At 36.2% G+C, this 19,294-nt stretch overlaps 2 protein-coding genes across 9 annotated transcripts; both read left to right on the top strand.

Moving 5' to 3' along the window:
• Positions 1 to 344: 344 nt before the first annotated feature.
• Positions 345 to 6,786, top strand: LOC112289221 (uncharacterized). Of its 8 annotated transcripts, none has more exons than XR_016505671.1 (6): positions 347 to 2,449; positions 3,698 to 4,356; positions 4,604 to 4,834; positions 5,048 to 5,177; positions 5,647 to 6,428; positions 6,630 to 6,786. XR_016505671.1 is itself a non-coding variant. In XM_024534258.3 (5 exons), exons 1-5 carry the CDS (start codon positions 626 to 628, stop codon positions 6,646 to 6,648), a joined length of 2,832 nt encoding a protein of 943 aa, XP_024390026.1. In that variant the 5' UTR covers positions 348 to 625; the 3' UTR covers positions 6,649 to 6,786. The 8 variants fall into 8 exon arrangements, 2 of the variants coding, with proteins under 2 accessions (XP_024390026.1, XP_024390027.1); XR_016505670.1 differs by having other exon boundaries at positions 348 to 2,449; positions 5,079 to 5,177; XR_016505673.1 differs by lacking the exon at positions 5,647 to 6,428 and having other exon boundaries at positions 345 to 2,449; positions 4,573 to 4,834; positions 5,079 to 5,177.
• Positions 6,787 to 7,377: 591 nt separating this feature from the next.
• Positions 7,378 to 12,837, top strand: LOC112289223 (uncharacterized). The gene is made up of 13 exons (XM_024534264.3): positions 7,378 to 7,701; positions 8,063 to 8,254; positions 8,448 to 8,564; positions 9,063 to 9,098; positions 9,443 to 9,577; positions 9,722 to 9,934; positions 10,114 to 10,246; positions 10,350 to 10,546; positions 10,667 to 10,810; positions 10,936 to 11,019; positions 11,118 to 11,387; positions 11,572 to 11,819; positions 12,411 to 12,837. Exons 1-13 carry the CDS (start codon positions 7,666 to 7,668, stop codon positions 12,565 to 12,567), a joined length of 1,962 nt encoding a protein of 653 aa, XP_024390032.1. The 5' UTR covers positions 7,378 to 7,665; the 3' UTR covers positions 12,568 to 12,837.
• The last annotated feature ends 6,457 nt before the right edge of the window (positions 12,838 to 19,294 follow it).

The following is a 19,294-nucleotide window of genomic DNA, read 5'->3' as shown; positions in this document are numbered from 1 at the left end:
CTACGACATTGGAAAAAATGTCCTAAACTACACGAAATCTGCATGGTTGCTGGGCTCGCATAAGTGGTCTACACCCTCCACCACCTCCAATCCCAACACATAATTTCTGTACAGATCTACCCTCACGTACTGGATGTGCGCAATGAATCTAAGAAGTGAAGCAGAAGAGAATTATACAGACACGCATCTACGTTCATATCAACCAACAAGATGAGATGGGTCAAAAGTTGGCAGCCATATTCGTAAAAGTCCAGGGGAATCGCTTATGGAAGACTGAATGAATGAATGGGTCTTTCCATCCATGGGACGATGGCAAGAAGCAGAGGAGCGAAGGGGAGACGAAGGAGCTTGCGGAGATCGAAGCACTTGCGTTAGGGTAGAACCCACACTGTGAGGGGCCCTCTCTGTGTCCGTGTGTCTGTGTCCCTCTCTTGTTGGTGTGAATACCCGCAGATGCAGCAGCAGAAGACGAAGAGGAAGAAGAAGACGTGGAGGAGGAGAAAGCAAGAAGAGGCGTGGTAGGAGAAGAAGAAGAAGAAGAAGAAGAACCGAGGGCAAGCGAAACAAGAGGCAAAGGGTTGTAGTTTTGGACGTCCTTGTGCAACTGGGGGTCGGGAGACACACGATGTGTTTACTATGCCTTGCGTCTAGGTGGTCGCGGCGGATCGTCGCCATGCTGCCATGGCTCATTATCCCCTTGATTATCCTTTGGGCTTTGTCGCAACTTCTGCCTTCGAATTTCCAGTTTGAAGTCACCTCTCCCAAACTTGCGTGCGTGGGGGTTTTGCTCGTGAGTCTTGGATGGTATGAGTTGGCCATTCCCCAGCTGACCGTCTGGCGATCGAAGCGCAGCTATATGCTGCAAGAGCGTAGACGGTTGGAGGCTCTGGAGGCTGCGAAGTTGCGCAAATTGGCCACTCGACTCTGTCGCAATTGCTCGTCTCCGTATCGATTTCAGACGCCGGTAGGTGGCAAATTCGTGTGCACTTTTTGTGGGCATGTCTCCCGTAGGCCGGTGTTAGATGTGCCGCCCGGCACCGCCAATGTTGCTGGCAGTGCAGAGACGTGTAGTGAATCTGATTCCGCCGTGACTCGCCAATCTTGGTCCGGCAGCGGGAACAGGTTAGACAAACGAGTGGTGCATCTGGGAGATAGTAGGGGAGGCTTATGGGGTTTCATCGGCTGGCTGTATAGCCTGAAATTTTCTGCTCTCGGGGTTATTCGTGGTTGGAAAGCACGCGAAGGGGCCCCGATGGGTCATTCCTTGTCAATGGAGGTGTCATATTGGTGTGCTTTGTGTCCACAAGGGGATGCCGAGCGTAGCAATGACAATTCCACACGATTGCTTGACAACGAGACTTGTCGTCGATATTCCTCATTTCCATTCTTAACGCTCCGGATGTTGTTTATACTTATTGTTCGCCTGAGATCACTATTCCAAAAGGCATGGTATGAGGCCTCTGGTAGGGCAAAGTCGTCTGTGAGTGGGCGAGCAGGGAGTCAGCATCTTCGGGAAGGTGCGAATTGTAGAAAATGGAGTAGGAGTGAGAAGGCTCGCCGGAAAGCCGAGGAGAAGAGACAGGCTAGAATAACGAAGGAGCAGATAGAGGCTGACGAGAACAGGCAACGTGAGGAAGTGGCTCGACTTGTGGAGGAACGACGGCGACTTCGGGACGAGGCACTCGAGGCAGAACGAGTGACTAAGTGGGGTGTAGCGACAGATAGAGACTCAGAGTTCCACTGGGATGGGGTAGGAAAGCACTGTCACCAAGCCAAGTGCGTAGAGAAGGATACGCTAAATGGGAGACTTATTCTACCTGACTTAGTAGATGACACCAATTGCGTGGTAAAAGAAGAGCGTCAGAAGAGAGATGTCAGAGGGAAGAATTCTCATGGGCGAAAATCAAACGAGGTTGGCAAGAAGCTGGGTGTAAGGAGGTCGCTGGTAACTGCCAAAGAAATTGCGAAATCGGCTTCAAAGTCGGACAGAGCGGATCACAATGCGAGGGGCACAGATATGAATAATGCAGGATCTTCTAAAGTAGGAAGATGCAGTGGAACGCTTCCTTTTCCTGTCGCTACCGACACAAAGATGCAAAACATGATCGCGACACCCACTTGGAATAAGAGCTCTGCTGTAGCACTTAGCCCCGCGAAAACGTCGAGGTCTTCTGGAAACAGCGTTGTTGAAAATAATGGTAACTTATGTAAAAACATATTGTCATCAAGCGGACATCATCTGGATCGTGGCCTACGTGCATGGAACAATATCCGTTGGCGTAATGTTTGGGGTAGGGTTGCCTCAACATCCTCACTTGAAGAATGCGATGCTCCACCTGCCCCGTCAAACAACTTAAATTTGAAGTCTACTTCTTGTAGTGATTTTTTGAAGGAAGAGAATTGGTTTGAAGGCAATTCCTACCTGGAGTCAAAAAATTCTGCTGACCTGGTAAGTAGGGAACCCGAACGCTCATTGGTTGCTCATTTCTCGATATTTGGTTTTATTGTTGTGGCCGTGACTATTTGGGAAAGTGCTCTGCAACTAGATGATTTAATTTTAGATTTGGTTGGATCTTAATTCGAAATTGTATGTCACATTTCCGTCTCCAGATTAGATTCAGACAACTTCGTGCATAGATTTTGTTTACACCGGTAGATAGAAAAATTTGACCTTGATTAAAGCTGAGATTATTCATTGTGTATTTTTTTTCTTTTTATTTTTCTCCTTTCAAAGGCTTAGAAGTTCATTGCGTTTATTGTCACCAATGTGATAGAATTACATTTACTCCTGAATGAACTAGGTCCTTCCTACCGTTTGTGCCCTATCAATATTAGAATTCATGCGGGTGTACGTCTCAACGGGCAGCTTTCGTAGTCTAATACCCGACTTTTGCAGAGTCGAATTGAAGCCTCTAAATTCTGAACCATAGAGTGCAATGAATACTTCGTGATTGTTATTCATATTAATGGTCAGATTCACACATATGTTTCCTTTGAAATTTCAAGTTCGTTTGGAGTTCGAAGTAGGAATATGTTTCAGACGTGCCCAAATATGTAGTCCGTTCATATAACTGTGCACTGTAGTCTAGGTTGCTAGCAAATGTCCCAAAGTTGTCATGGCTTTGGAACTGCCGTTTAGACTTTGTGAGCGAAATAATGATTCGTGGGTATGAAATGCTTCTCAAATGAGATTTTAAAATATTTGGGATCAACTAAGAAGTGCGGCACGGATGGACGTCCTAAAGCATCATTATTTTAAGGGTTGGAACCTACGTACAGTATTAAGTGCTATTAAGTACATGTATTGCCTACCTTTTCAGTTTTCATTTTCGTGGCAGATTTTAGCCTTTTTAGATATTACCTTGTGTTTTGATCAATTCTGATTTTTTACGAACTTGATCAATCAGCTGACCAGTGAAGCGTGCAAAAACTTTAGGTGACTGACAGTGCTTTAACTTGGTAATTTTCGTTTTTCTGGTCTTGTAGCCTCAGCTTCTATTGAGAGGGAATGAATGTACTGAAAAAACGCAGCTACCACTTCTTACAGTTTTAGGGTAACTATGAGGTAGATTTTATTAACAAGGTTCTGTTTAAAGTTATCATGGTACTTAGCAAGCGGGATTTGCCTGTCACAATTAAGATGCATGAGATTGGCGTCTTTGAAAGTATTTATCGTCTTGTTGTGGTGCTTGACCAGGGGGATGACCTTATTACTCAGTCTGGAGTGTCTCCACTTCAGACGTTTCCTAGGCAAAGTCTCAGAGAAAAAAACTATGTTGCACCAATTGGACCTCAACAAGTCAATTGCACACCACCGTCACGTGTGTTGAACAGCACCCATTCAGTTTCTGGAGAAGCTGCATCCCCCGGGATAATGGGGTCATGGGTGGACGTGCTTAAAGGTAGAAGTCAGTCAGCATTGGTTCCTGAGGATTATGCTGCGGATGATGCTGTTGAGAATGGTAACTGGAAAATGTGGGAATCTCCACAGCTCGATCACATACAGCTCTCTTGCAGCGAGAATTCTTCTAGCTCTTTAGCTTGGATGCTTCCGCCAGGGCTTTTTTCTGATTTGGGAAACTCAAGTTGTATGGGTGTCTCTGCCCAGCTGGAGCCTCAGTTGCCCAATTGTTTTTTTCCGTCGCAGCCAGGATACAGTTGCTCAAACTGTCCTGCGACGTTGCCCTCAAACACTCCGAGTCTATGGTCTAGCGACCCTTCTTTTATTTTCGGGTCAACGACTCCACAACAAGCTGCTGGAGTTGCTGGGTGCATCTCAGAGATCGTGATGGAGGAACCGATGAAGATCACGGACGACTGTTTCTTTAAGCATTCATCCATACTGCGCGAGCCCCAGTTTCGTGCCCTTCTGCCATCCTGAAGCTTTTGCGCTTATTTTGTTGCTTCTGCCGCAATATTATAATTATTTTTTGTGGGGTGGCTCAACTTTGGAATTACAAGCTTAGAATACATGCTTCCAATACCAAAGTATCGTTCTTATCAGCAAGGATTACATAGTACTTTCAAGTTCCTCTAAAGACACAATTATTGCTGATGTATGAATCGTTTCAGTGGGCTATCATTTTGATGGCGAATGATGCAGGATTTATGATTCTAGCACCACATCAGGCGAGTGTGTGGCTCCATATTCTACGACGTTGCCCTCAAACACTCCAAGTTTATGGACAGGCGAGCCGTCTTTTGTTTTTAGGTCAACAACTTCACAACAAGCTGCTGGAGTTACTGGGTTCGTCTCAGAGAACGTGATGGAAGAACATATGAACATCACGGACGACTGTTTCTATGAGCATTCATCCATACTGCGCGAGCTCCAGTTTCGTGCCCTTCCGCCACACTTTTTTGTTGATTCTTCGCAATATAATAATTATATGTGGGGTGTGGCTCAAGCTTGGAAGTTTTTTTCTTTTACGGGCTCCAGATGTGTGCTTTGTTAAATCCACGTTCATCGTTCTTATTAGCATGCATCGCATATTATACTTGGATTCTTCTGAAGACACAATTATTGCTGATGTATGAATCGTTTCAGTGGGCAATCATTTTGATGCCAAATGATGCAGGATATATGATTCGAGTGTCACCTCAGGAGAATGTGTAGCTCCACATTCTGATGGGCATGTCGGCAACTCGAATCAGAATATGGCCTGTTTGCAAGAGAGGTAATTTTACTTTTACTCTTTGTGTTGCTCTCTGAGCTAGTTATTACATGAGAATGGTTTGTTGGTTTTGTGCGGAAAATGCGGCTGATTTATGTTATTAATAAGGCTTTGTACTTGTTCCTCGTGCCTGGATTGATGTCCATCAGCATAGATATTCTTCACTTTAGAATGAAAATTAAGTCGGGTCTAGTCTCTCTTTCTTTTTTTTCTTTTTATATTTCCCCTTTTCATTTCATCAGGGAAACTGTTTTTAGATCTTCGTTAACATCTGTCCTGTTGTGGTTTGACTTCCTCCCAATACATCAATCTTACGACTGGTTGAGTTATAAACCTAGACAGAGTTCGCTTTGAATTTGGAGGTTTATTTGCATTTTGTGTAGCTTTGTTGTGTCAGTGTTGATCCTTGTATGAAGGGCAAAATGAAGCGCTGTGCATCACTGTTATTGAGTGATTGCGTGAAAGGGTGCAGGTGAGGAATTCAAAGGCATCAGGCTGTAAAGTTGCAGTAGAATAAAAGACGAGTAGTCAGAAGGTCGGCCTGGTCTTAGTTAGTGGAGCTGGGCGCGAAGCGGAATATTGATCATAGAGAAAACAATTTGTGGGTCTCTTGCAATTAACCCCTCAAATGATGGGACGCACAAAACGTGTCCTTACTTGACATGTGTCATGAGGCATAAGTACTTCATGAGGACGTTGATAATGAAGTTAATGTTTCGTGGGTTCAACTCTAACATCAACAGCGGAATTCAGTAATATACGCACAAGTATTCGAGAGTGTTGGATTAATCTGAAGATGTGAAGGGAGATATGTACTACAGAAGAAAGTTGAGGTCAACAGGCAGGTGAAAGTTATGCATAACAGACTTACCGACTTGACAGGATCGGATAAAGTATTAGCTTTACCTCTTGCGTCGCACCTAACTTCATTGAAACCCGGTATTTCTTGCTTGCTTAAGGCGTTATTCCGAATTGCATCTCCTAAAGCCGACGTGATTGGTGCCGAGTCCATGTTGTGTACCTCAAGCAAGTGGGTTTTGTTTATTTGCCTTAATCAATACGTAAATGGTGCTAGGTTTCGGCCACAGATGTTCGTTCTTTGTTTTGAATGAGTATTGAGGTATATGTCGAGCATCTTACAATATTGACAATTTATGGTATATTTTTGAGCTATGAAGTCAGCATGTCTCATCACTAGAGAGGTTCATGGACCATTCAGGCAGCCACAACTGTCCAGAAATTAATCATTTTTGGGTACAGGATTCAAGAACTATCTATTGACCCCTTACATGTCTGAGCTTTGATTCCTATACAGAAGCATCTTTATAATGTAGTTGATTCCTTTCTGGTCATCTTTGTACTTTTCTATGATTGTTTGTCCATAGGAAATTTGTTCGAAGTCGAAGCTTTTGCTATTTTGACCGCATAACTAATTTGCTTTTGCTGTTTTTTCAGGTTTGTAATTAAAGTATGAAACTATGTTTATTACAAGGGCGTTAATGGGCAGAGATTAAATTACTAGTTCTTTTCGAATTGAAAGAAACTTAGTTTTTGTATAGTAAATTATTATTGTGAAGCTTTTAGTAAAATAAAAATTCTGAAGTTGATTACATGTAGTTTGAGTCAACATATTATGATCGCTCATGAATCCATTGAAGAGTATTATTTTTTATTGTTTCATAAAAACCAGTTAACGGTATTGCAACGATAGATTTAGTGTGTCGAATATTCTGTAGTTTTGAATTTTATCATATATATATTTATATATATAGAGTTATCCTGGTGTATGTATGGATGTATGTATGTGTGTCTCTCGAAGCCATTCTCCAATTAAATTTGAATAAATGTCGAATGGATGTGAAATGATATTTAGTGAAACTGTAAGCTATAGATGAATTTATTTTTGTCGGTTTTTTATCTCTTTTTTTGAAAAATTCCGCATCTTTAAAATATGTGGCTGACTAATAATATAGAAAATAGATGAAGTTACAATTCTTATAATTATTATAGCAACATTGAAAGTAGTAGAAAATGACAATGTAAGAGTCAGCAAGTGAAGTTACAAATGTATTTTTCAAAAACAACCGTGGTAGTTGGAATAATAAAGTTCGAAGTGAAATATATCCGAGTCGACAAACAAGTCATGGTTAAGAAAGACCTTCAATTACATGTTTTTCTGGAAGAATAAACTGAAATGAGATCTCATTTCATACAAACTTCGAACAAATTTGCCCTCAAGGTTGTTGACCCATCCACGTCAGGAGCCGATGCAGCGAGTGGGTGGTGAAGAGGAGCATCGAAGTCTGCTGAAGGCTCCGCCGGCAACTAACTTACCGGCCGCTGCAGGTTGCAGGCTCTCTCTCCCACCCTCTCACACATTCTTTAGTGTGTTTGTGTCTGTGTGTCTGTGTTTGTGTGTGTGTGTGTGTGAGGCAGTGTGAGCATCGCCCTTCGCACCACCCCCTCGGATCCTCTCTCCTCCCGCGCCGGCATGGAACTCCCCGCCTACACCTTCTGCCACCCTCCTGTACGCCCCCATCTGCCTGCCTCCCTGTGTCAGTTCTTTGGTGCTTGTGGGTTGCTGTGTTGTTTTTGTTTCTCTCTCTTTTGAGTGCCTATTCCGACGCATCGCGAGTCTGCGTGGCCTTATCGTCGTTGAAACTGCTCATGGCAATCGTTACTCTTCAGTGATCAGTGTGGAAGTATCAGAAGTTCAGGATATTCTAAGAAAGTTTCTGCCTTGAAGAGTGGCTGGAGTGGCTGATACTTGACGCTTGTGTAACAGATCATGCGTTTGTGTCCGCGTGTGTGTGTGTGTGTGTGTGTGTATGTATGTATGCTTTTTTCTGGAACGCCGACTTATGAGGGTTGGATTGTTGTCCGTGCAGGAGAAGCCAAGGAGGAAGAGCCAGACGTTGAACTTCTCAGAGGAAGGGTTCCCAGTTGTGCGGCCCTTGGGGTGGTCCAGACAACCGCTGGTGAACGACACCCAGGAAAACTATGACAACTCCGGAGCCTGTTACGCTTGCGTCAAGCAAAGCACCGGACCAACACCCGCATGGCTCAAATTTGACCGCCAGGTAGGTGACAACCAATCGGTTCTGTACATCGAATCGGAATATTTTCGCATAGGCTGCATGTTAACACGAATCGAATCAAAATGATGTGATCAGTGAGCGGGGGAACGTTGAGTTCCAGACGACAGCTTCCAAAGACTCCGTTGTGCAATTTGACGGTCGGACTGATCTGCGAGGTGGATTGATTGTGTTGCAGGTGTTGCGGTTTTACGGGTTTTTCAAGGAGCAGGTGGACGAGAGAGTGGAGGAGAATACGCGATTCCGCAAGTGCACAATCTATTTCTACCTTGCAGATGGCATGATCCACATTGGGGTATTGGTTTCCTTTCCTGTTCCGTGACTGATGAAGCTCTTCGAGGTTTTTGCTTTGCCATCTGGTTGAATCTTTCGGCAGAAGTTTGTTGAGAGGGTGAAGACATCTGAATAGTGCATATAGAAATCTTAGGGGAGGAAATGATGAGGACAGTAATTGCTACAAGAAGCTGAAAATTTCAAAAGAAAAAAAGAAAAAAAAAGAAAACCACTTTTTAAGTCCTTGGGACAAGCTTGGTATGGCGATAGCCATTGTTCGGTGTTCTTATTCTCGTGCTAATGGAATGAATTCATGTTTTCGCAAGCAAAAATTCCCAAATCTCATTCTCAACATTGTAGAGAAAGCTGATCTGAATGAAAGAAATCAAGCCTCTAGAGCTTGTTTTGTGTGTGGTGACAGATGATTTTGAGTGTCTGTGTTTCTTTTTTCGATTGCAACATGCATTGACTCTCGAAGGCATTGTCGCTAAACAGAGCGGTATTGTGGGAAAATTTGCAGGAACCGGCACAAAGAAACAGCGGAATTTACTTTCAGGTTTCTTCTGTCTATTCATGCATTAAAGCATCCTCTTCGTTACAAACAATTAATTTCTGAAATGGCTGTAGTTCCTTGACCGACAAAAGGTGAGAAGCGGTTATAAATTTCCACAATATTGATACAAACAAAGCCGCACAAATGCTACAAAGCCGACGCTACAACGCTACAACGCCCAACGCTACAAATTCGCACAGAGATTATTGTGGACTTAAACGGATTCCTCTTCGCTAAATCGGTTTCATCGAACTAAGTGACAAGATGAGATGGTTTTTTTACATGTTTTTTGCAAAAAAACACTTTTGAAGCACCAAGTTGAGAATGGTATACACGATGTATTGCAGGGAGTGTTTTTAAAGAAGCAGAAGGTGCCGAATGGACGAGGAGGTTTTCTGGAGCCAAAGGACTTTCAGCTGGGGAGGGACATCACCATCTACAGCCATACCTTCCACATTGTTGGTTGTGATGTTTTCACAAAGGTTAGACTGAACTAGTGCATCCTCATTTCGGTTCATCTTCCACTTTGTCTGATGGGTCGCAACAACAAGTCAAGTTAGCTCCCTGCTGTTCCACCAAGCTTACAAACGAAGCACTGACTTTGGTTGCGGGGAATTGGTGCACAGAGATACTTAATGAAGCAAAGGCTGCCTGTGGGAGACGAAGAGCCCTGGCCAAATGAGCCTCTGGAGGAGTATCGGGCTCATTACCGGACTTCCATCAAGCCTCACCAAAAGGAGTATGCCCTGCGCCAATTCCTAGACCTTGACGGCAAAGTGCTGCGATTCTTCTGTGTGTGGGATGATCGAGCCGTTCCTTATGGTGAACGCCGCCCTTACGTACGCCCTTCCACCCCTTCTAATCACTATTGTGCCTATAACACGCCACAATAGTATCAAGCAATCACGCATGTGTAAAAACTCTCGTAGAAGAATACTATATTCATGGGACACTACTCATTGAGGATACTGCAGCAAGAAGAAGTTTGACTGATGAAGTCGATGGGATTTGCAAACAGGTGTTGCACTACTTCTTGGGCGATGACACGATTGAGATCCTGGAACTGCATGAGCGCAACAGCGGGCGCATGAATTTCCCCATGCTAATCAAGCGCCAGAGAATATCCAAAGAAACTCCTCACGACCTCCTGAGTAAGTATTTTTCGGAGCTGAAACAGTGCGTTGTCGTCGCCTCGTGAGTGAATCCCTCTACCCTGCTCAGTGTCCAAAATGAGAAGAGTCGCCATTGTTTCAGGCCAGAAAAAGATTTGTGGAGAGAAGGATTATGGACCCAAGGATGTGTACTATCGCGACACAGACTTGCACGTAGGAAGCTATATCCGTGTCTTTGATCGCGACTTGCTGTTGCACGATGTTGATGAATTTACTCGAAATTACTACCGCACCAAGTATGGCTACACTGAAGACATGCTTGCGGCCATTGATGTCCAGGTTCACATCTAACCCCTGAGTAGCTTTGTAATCTGGAATAAATTCTTCCAGACTGGTAAGGGAATGTATAATTTGCAATATACAACTAGATCACGATTGTTTTTGTTTGTGCGGTGCCAGGAGGACGGTCCCGAATTTGCAAGGATGGAGATTCCTGAACACAATGGCATAGGATCCGAGGCAGATAGCTTGATGAACTGCATAATGTTGGTTCCCAAGGCACCCCAGAAGGATTTCATCAAGTTTATCTACAAGGACGGCAAGGTATGTCCTGACAACGATCCTAGAACGAAGTAGGAGCACCGTGATATCATATCTCAACAACTGTGTGAAGGATTGATCAGCTTGATGTTAACATGGGGTTCACCTCCGTCTCCTTTGCACTGCAGATCTTAACTTTCACATGCAGAATGGTAGAAGACCACACCCACAAGGTTCATCCGGTTGACAAGACGCGGATGATGGTTTTCCAAGTAAATGCTTCAGCCACACCTCACGATCACCTACGGATTACTGCAATCAAATATTGTTCAAATCATCGAACTGACTCGTGCATTTCATATTATGACAGTATTTCCTGTCGGATGATACAATTCAAGTGTTCGAACCACCAGCCCGAAACTCCGGCTGCGTGTCTGGAAAATACATCCAACGGATAGCGGCGCCGCGAGCTCCAGGCACCCAACGACCTTACAACGCCGGCGACTGTTACATGGACCAGAAGCTCTACCTCTTCGATCGGATCTTCGAGCTCATGGAGGCCGATGAGTGGACTCTCAAGTGGATGGAGGAGGACCCGGCAACGTTTCCGCTTGCGAATTACGAATTTGTGGCCAACAAGGTTCGAAACTCTATCTGATTAAGCCATTCTGAGCAATCACACAAACAAACACACACGAGCACACAGTTGATGCACTCACTGCTTTCATGTAAACCAGAGCTGAACTTTTGAAATCCACCCAAGTGGAGAAGAACAAATCTTGAAACTTAAGGCATCACTGGATGGTGGATGTGATGGAACACAGATTAAAGCAGCAATCCGGGGGTTACCAGCAACGCAATCGGCAGAGCTGAGCAAGAGTATCAGAGGGCCTGATCCACCTGCTTCACCGCCTCCGAGGAACCCATGCAATCCAATGCCGCCTGTGTCACCATGTGGCAACAAGTGTGCGGAGATGGCCACTCCTCCCTTGTCTTCAAAACGGCCCTGCTCTCCTCCAGACCCCATCTCACAAAGCCCACCTTCATGGCCGAAATCGCCCTCCGCATCACAGTTAGTTGCACTCACTCACTTCCCCTTCTCTCGCTCATTCCTGCTTCCTCCATTCTTTGTTTGTGTATTCCATTTTGGATTCCATCTTGTTACTGTAACGCACATATTGACTTTGTTGCCTTTGATCAGCAACTGCAAACTCAAGTTACCCAGAAAGCCACAATAACGATAACATTCGTCGTGAATGCCACAACGAATGTTATCGTTTTTATTTCATTTTTTGTTTGTTATTTGTTGTGATGTGCAACCCGTCAAAGACAACGTAGTTGCCGTAGTGCAGTCTGCAAGAAAAAGTATTTCGACAATAGAGTTTGTATATGTATGAGCTTTTTTGATGGAAAGATGTGTCTGATCTTGGGAGACTTTGTTCGGCACAAAATTTATTACTTTACTTGTCTGGATGGATTCCAGATTTTAAACAGAGTAGAATTCCATATACGTATGTAATTTGATGAAACCTTATAATTATGAAAAATCATTCTTCTGTGATTTCGTTTTAGTTATTCACTCTGTGTTTATGCACAAGGGTAATCATTTAATTCACAACGCAGTCCATTTAAAATATTTAATATTTTTATGATATTGATGCAGATTAAACCCTGCTGAATTCAATCCTATTGTTATAAAAGACCTGTTGGCTAAGTATCAAATTAACATCACCAAACAAGAGGTTTCCACTTTGGAGCGTTATTGTAAGAGAAGCAACCAGTTTCCTAATGTTTATGCGCTTCTCAAATCCTATTTTTAACCCGTGAATACAAGATATTAGAGATATTTGAAAGGGGGATTTTTATTCATATAACCTCTTCTTAGGTTTCATATCATTGTTTTATAAGATGAGATATACTTCTTCTAACTTCAATGTTGCACCCTCAAATATTTTTAAAAATTAGTTGTTTACTAGTGAATTGATTCTTTGTTGTAGGCAAGGTAAAAATGCTAAGTATGACTATTATATGAGTATTGTAATATGGCTATTATAATATTGATTAAAATTTCAATTATTGCATTAAAAACATGCAAGCATCTTAGTCTTATAATTATGTATATATATATATATATATATATAAATTGATGTTAAAATTTATCTTTACTATTATTTATTAATAAATTTTCAAAACAATATTTCTTGATTGTTTGGTCTTTACAAGGCTTCATCCTCTTAAATGGTATACATATATATCACCAACACCACATATTTTGGTGATGTTATCAAAACCTTAATAGTCAAAACCTTAATCAAAACCATCAGTTAATACACATGGCATAGAAATTTTTAATTTTTCTTTTTTATTTTTTTTATATTTTTTTATATTTTTTTATTATTATATTTCAGAATGAATAAATTATCTTGTTATAAACATGTTAATAATACAATATTTAAAATTACCTTAATTATTATTTTAATATAGTCTAATATATTAATAAGTTTGAAACCACTAACAAAATAAAGAATTAATACTTAACAATCATTCTAGGTAATAAAGTAAAAGATCAAAAATAGATTATTAAAGTCATTAAGTCACATACATCCATATTTATAACTAAAAATATATAAGAATACAAAAAATAAGATTGAGATAGGATTGTAATTTTTTTATTAGTTAATTCCAAAGTTACAAATTTAGCTACAAAAAAAGTCAAAAAAAAATCCTTAATTTTATATGTTAATCAAAAAAATTACTAAAATTCTATCAAAAAAAAAATCATCAAAAATACTGTAAAATAAGTAAAATATTTAGGTTATTATATGTATTTTTGAAAAGTTCAAATAAAACTTATTCTTTTAAAGATTAATTTTAATTGTTATATAACTAAAATATAGAAGAATTTATTATTATTATTATTATTATTATTATTATTATATGTTATTCATAGAAATCTATACCATTGGATACAAAAAAGTTATAAATTTTTTATTTTTTATTTTTAGGTCAAAAATTAACTACGCCTAAAAAAATATTGATCAATAAAAATATATTTATATAGATATAGATCTATGTATAAAAATAGAATTATTTATATTTTTTCAATATAATTGGAAAATGTGATTCTTATTTATTGCAACTTAAATAGCTAAGTTAAAAGAATTTTGAGATAAATCATATTTATGATGGTGTCTATCTTAACTATTTTTAACATATAAGATCTTGATTATATTCAAAGAAGTGCATTATGAAAGGATAATATACAACTATGTATGTGCAAATATAAGAATTCTATTATTTATTTCTATGTTCTTTAACAATCATTTTTGAAATTTGTTATTGGTCATTGTAGATGGTACTTTTATCAAAAAATTCCTTTGTTGTAACTTGAATAGAATCTCTACAAATGATAGGCATAATATGATCCTTGAAAGGAAAGTCTTTTATTCTTTATAGTCTCTAAATAATAGTCTTACTTCTGTAACTCAATTTTTTAGTTGTATAATAACCAGGCATGATTCATTATAAAGTCCTTAATGTAAAGCAATGTTTTACAAAAACATAATATGAGATCTAATATTTAAGTCCAAGTTAAACAATACCAATCTAGATGGACTTAAGTTATTCAAACACTTGATTAGATAATAAATACTATTATTGGTACCATCTTCCATAGCTACTATATCTATGCTTAGATAAACATGTGGACTCTAAAAAAATCTTTCCATTAGAAGTTTGATAGATCATTAACATCATAATTTTGTGAAAATATATATATATATATATATATATATATATATATATATATATATATATATTTTGTTGGTGAAATATTCATCTTTAAGTGTTCTAATTTCATATTGTTCCAAATAGATAGCTTAAATCAAATCATTTGATATTAGCCCTACTTTCATATATTTTAGAAGAATCATTATACTTTTCAATGGATCTATAAATTTTTATCCATTTCCAATATATAAATAAAAACCATTTTTAGATATATTAAATATAATTATTATATGATGAAAAATCTCTCAATAGTAATAGGCTTGTATAATATATGCTTTTAAAAAATCTCTAATAAATAATTAATTCTTATTAGATTCACCTTCTAGATGCCTATTTTTGATCAACTTATATACTTTATTATGAGATCAAATCTTTGATTGTAATAAAGAAGCATCAATAATATCTTCTTTTAAGCCTTTAAAGATAATAATAAGAATCTACTAAAAATCTCTATCAAATATTATATTAATTCTAGTTAATAACTTGTAAGTATTATTTATATCTTAAAAAATTCTATTAATTGCTTTAATAGACAATGTTGCATTGGTACCTCATTCCAAATAATAAGAATTATCTTTTTTAGGATATTTTCATATAGTACATTCTTTATAATATTACAAAAGAAATCTTCACTAAGATAGAGAAAAATTTTAAATATAGAATATGTAATCCATCTATCACTTAAAAATTATGTTGCAATTTTACAAAAAAAACACATGTAATAATATTTCTATCACTTTAAAATTTCATTGATATTGTATTATAAACAAATATTTTTCTACTTTATATTGGTTCTTCTAAAAAATATATCCTTTTAAGATTCTTATCTACTAAAGCAAAGATATCCAAATATATGGTATGTTGTTTATCATTCAACTTTGCACACCTTCTTCCACTATTTGTTTTAGCCTATCACAATCTAATGTCATATGCTTTACAAGCATTCAATTTATTGCATTCTCATTCTAATTTCATTTCTACTATAGCATCAACAGAAAATCAACTATTATTTTGATTGATTCTTGAAGAATTTTATCAAAAAAAAATAGTGTATAATCTAATATCTTTCTTTTTATTAGACTTTCAATTTATGATCTTAAGTTGGTTGGTAATCTACATCATCACAAAACTTTCTTTAAACTTGTTCCATAAATCTTATAGATGTACAAATGAACATTAAAGAAGAATAACAATAAATAATTTTCTTAAGTATTTCTTTATTTTTATTACAAAGGCTTCTTCCAAGTATTGATTATGCTCTTTGTTATCCTGTATTAGTCTTATTTTTAAACATGCACTCTTAAAATTTGATTAAAATACTCTATTTATAGTCTATAGATCTTCAAATGAGTGTGGCCTATATACCATTATTAAAAGAATCTAAATAGAGAATCTTTTACTACTTATAGGATTAAAAAAATATATCCTTTTAATTGAAAATCTATGTTGTCTTATTGTTTACTTCTTTAAGGTTTAATTCCATATAAAATATTATAGAAATTATTGATATTAATATTGCCAAGTAATTTTTATAATTTCACACACTTCAAAAAATATCATTTAAATTATTTTTTGCCGCTTTTCATGGGCTTAGACTTCAATTACATTATTATTTAGATAAAAAATTACTTGATGCATTTTGAAAAAATGCAATGCAAATTAAATCACATTTCAAACTTCTTCATGTATTTTTATTCTAAACAAATACCATATTGCTTCTAGAGCTTCAATACCATGCATCAATATATTGTTTGGTTTCATCTTCTTCATTTTCAATTTTCATTATTATATAATCATGTCTTTTATAGATGTGTTTTTGAATACATTTTATAATATCAAGTGAAGCACAAAATCCAATATTGATATAGTAATTATACTTTTTCCTTAAAATATTATTATATGGGAAAATATTTTTATTATCTACAATGTGATTGCCAACATTGAAAGTTCTTCTATTTTTCTTTCAATAATATTAAAAATAGCCATTATCATCCATTAATGCTATTTTTTAATATTATTTTGAATATTTCTTTTGACATGTTTTATCCATCATGCATAGAGCTTACATTTTTTAAGATCCACATAGACCATAAAGTATGCAAGTGCTAATTGTTTCAAATAACAATGGATCTTCTTTTTAAAGAAAAAACTTTGAACAAACAATTCTATCAATATTGGCGACACCTTTTACTTTGATATTCTACTTTAGAAAGATCAAGAAGTGAATGTGCAAAAGACCTCACTTTTGAAACTTAATAGTATGTACTCTTATAAGTATATATCCTAAAATGTAATGCTTATAAACATCATCAATCAATGCACAATGCTTGAGTTCAAATACTCTAGCTACTAAGTTGGAATTATTCTTTAGCCTTTATTCTAAAAGAAGTGCACTTAAAATCTTAGCCTGTAAAAATTTGCAATCATTGTTCCAAATATATTTAGATATTAAAATTATTAAGTAATGCATATAAAATCTTAAAAGATTTCAAACCTATCATCCATTTGTGCATTTTGTATAAGTATCATCCACTTTAAAATTTACATGTCAACTTCTTGGTTTTCTACATCTTTATAAAATAATTTCTTATCTTTGATATATGTCTACACATAATCTATCTTAATTCATATTTAAGTATTTTAATCAATTTTGATTTTTTGTTGCCAAAGTATCTATAATAAATTCTAATAACAACTTTCTACTATATAAGATAGTCAAGTACTTTTTATATTGTAAAAAACATCAATACAAATAAAATCCTATTTGAATAATATGTGTAATATTTATTTTTGTACTTCCATTTCTCTTAGTTTCATCAATGGCATAGTTTGCTCATTTAATAGAGTATTCTGTAATGTAGGCATTGAAAATTTATATTTCTAATATTATGACAATCTTCTAATATTTTTCTTTCATTATAGTATTCATGAGGATATTGTTCTTTTAGTTCCCTAATTTTTCTTCTTCTATCATGTTTTCTTGCTTCTTTCTAAATGCACATATGGTTACTTCTTCTTGTTTCTTTTTCCTTTATTGTGTACGTGTGTGTGTATTTTTTTTTTTTTTCCCGTCAAGGATTTATAAGTTGACCCATCACTCTACCACACTATTATTTCTATTGATTGTAGTAGCATATCCTTCCACATCATGTTCATTTTTTTGTCTATATTCTTCAATACATTTGTATGTCTTTCATCTTAGTTATCTAACTATACAAAAATTACATATAAGGACAACATTATCCAAATTATTTCTTTGTCCATCTTAGATATCTTATCCTCTTTTTTTATATTCATCATTTGCTTGTATGTATTGTTCAATATATTCACATACTTTCACATAATAAATGCCTACGTTAATTTAATAAATTTTTTTTATAGTAATATATTTTTATGATAAAAATAAATTTTAATAATAATATATTTTGGTGATAATTATATATTTTAATAATAATAAAATAATATATAGATTTTATTTTATATTTAGATTATTTGTAATATGTAAATTTTATAACTATTTTTTGAAAGCCATGTAATAATAAATATATAAATTTTACTCTTAAATCTCTTGCATTTTCATTTGTATTTGTATTTTTTAACAAAATCTTTTTATAATCTCTTTAATCTAAATTATACCAATAAAAAAAACATTCATTATGGAAAGATATTTTTTTAAAGTTCCATACATTATAGATTACAAGAACATATATAAGAGGATATATTTCAATACTATTTATAAAAAAAAATACTCATTTAAGAATAATATCTAAAATATTAGATACACTTGCTTTGGATGGATATGATCATATAATGTTTTTTGATTATACAGCACAAATTTTTAATTGAGCACTATATAACTTTATTGTGAAAGATTTAATTGACCAATATAGCTTTTAGAATAATGTAAATCTCTAAATACCAAAATTAATGGCCTATATCCTATATATCAACTACACACTACATATGCACTCATCTGCTTACTTGCAATTCATGATCTATATACATCCTCTAGCTCTTAATGTACTGCATATCATTGCAAAAAAAATAAAAAAAAAATAAAAAAATAAAAAAAATATTATGCAATTAGTTGTGATAAATCATTACCAAAGAATGTTTTGATTAAACAATGTAGTACAAAGAATGTCTTTAGTACTAAAGGCATGCCTCTACTAAAATTTCAAAGTCAAATTAGAGTTTAATTTTAATACAAAACTATCCAATAAAAATATATTTATTTATATGTATAATCAATTAAAACATGTGTTTTATTAAGCATCATCAAATAAATAGTTTGGATTTTGGAAGGCATACATTAACATAATTTTTTAATTTTTTTCTTCACAATATCATTTTTTTTAATACAATAATAGCTCTAAGTTCTTGCAATTTAAAATTCATCATTGAAACATCAACAAAAAAAATAGAAATTAAAAAAAATAATAAGAATCATATTAAGAATCACTAGAAACATCACATCTTTAATTATTATACTTGTTGATGCAAAGCATCCACATCTCTAACTGTCTCTATATTAATCATGGCCTAAATGGCATAAGTTTTAGCCACATATTCAACTACAATACCATCAACTTTGATTATACTTTATTAAAACCTAACACACCAATTATCAATGATTCTAATCTTTAAAATATTCAACTTGATGCCATTAAGTCTACCATGGTATCTTTAGACCATATTAACAAACCATTTCTAGTAACAGAGTCTAAATGGCCTTAATTTCATCATGTTATGTAAATA

Source organism: Physcomitrium patens, chromosome 12 (genome assembly GCF_059467195.1).
Source record: "Physcomitrium patens ecotype Gransden chromosome 12, ASM5946719v1, whole genome shotgun sequence".
Taxonomy (NCBI): Eukaryota; Viridiplantae; Streptophyta; class Bryopsida; order Funariales; family Funariaceae; genus Physcomitrium; species Physcomitrium patens.
The sequence above is the reverse complement of the archived record's forward strand: the minus strand, read 5'-3'. Positions and strand labels throughout refer to the sequence as shown.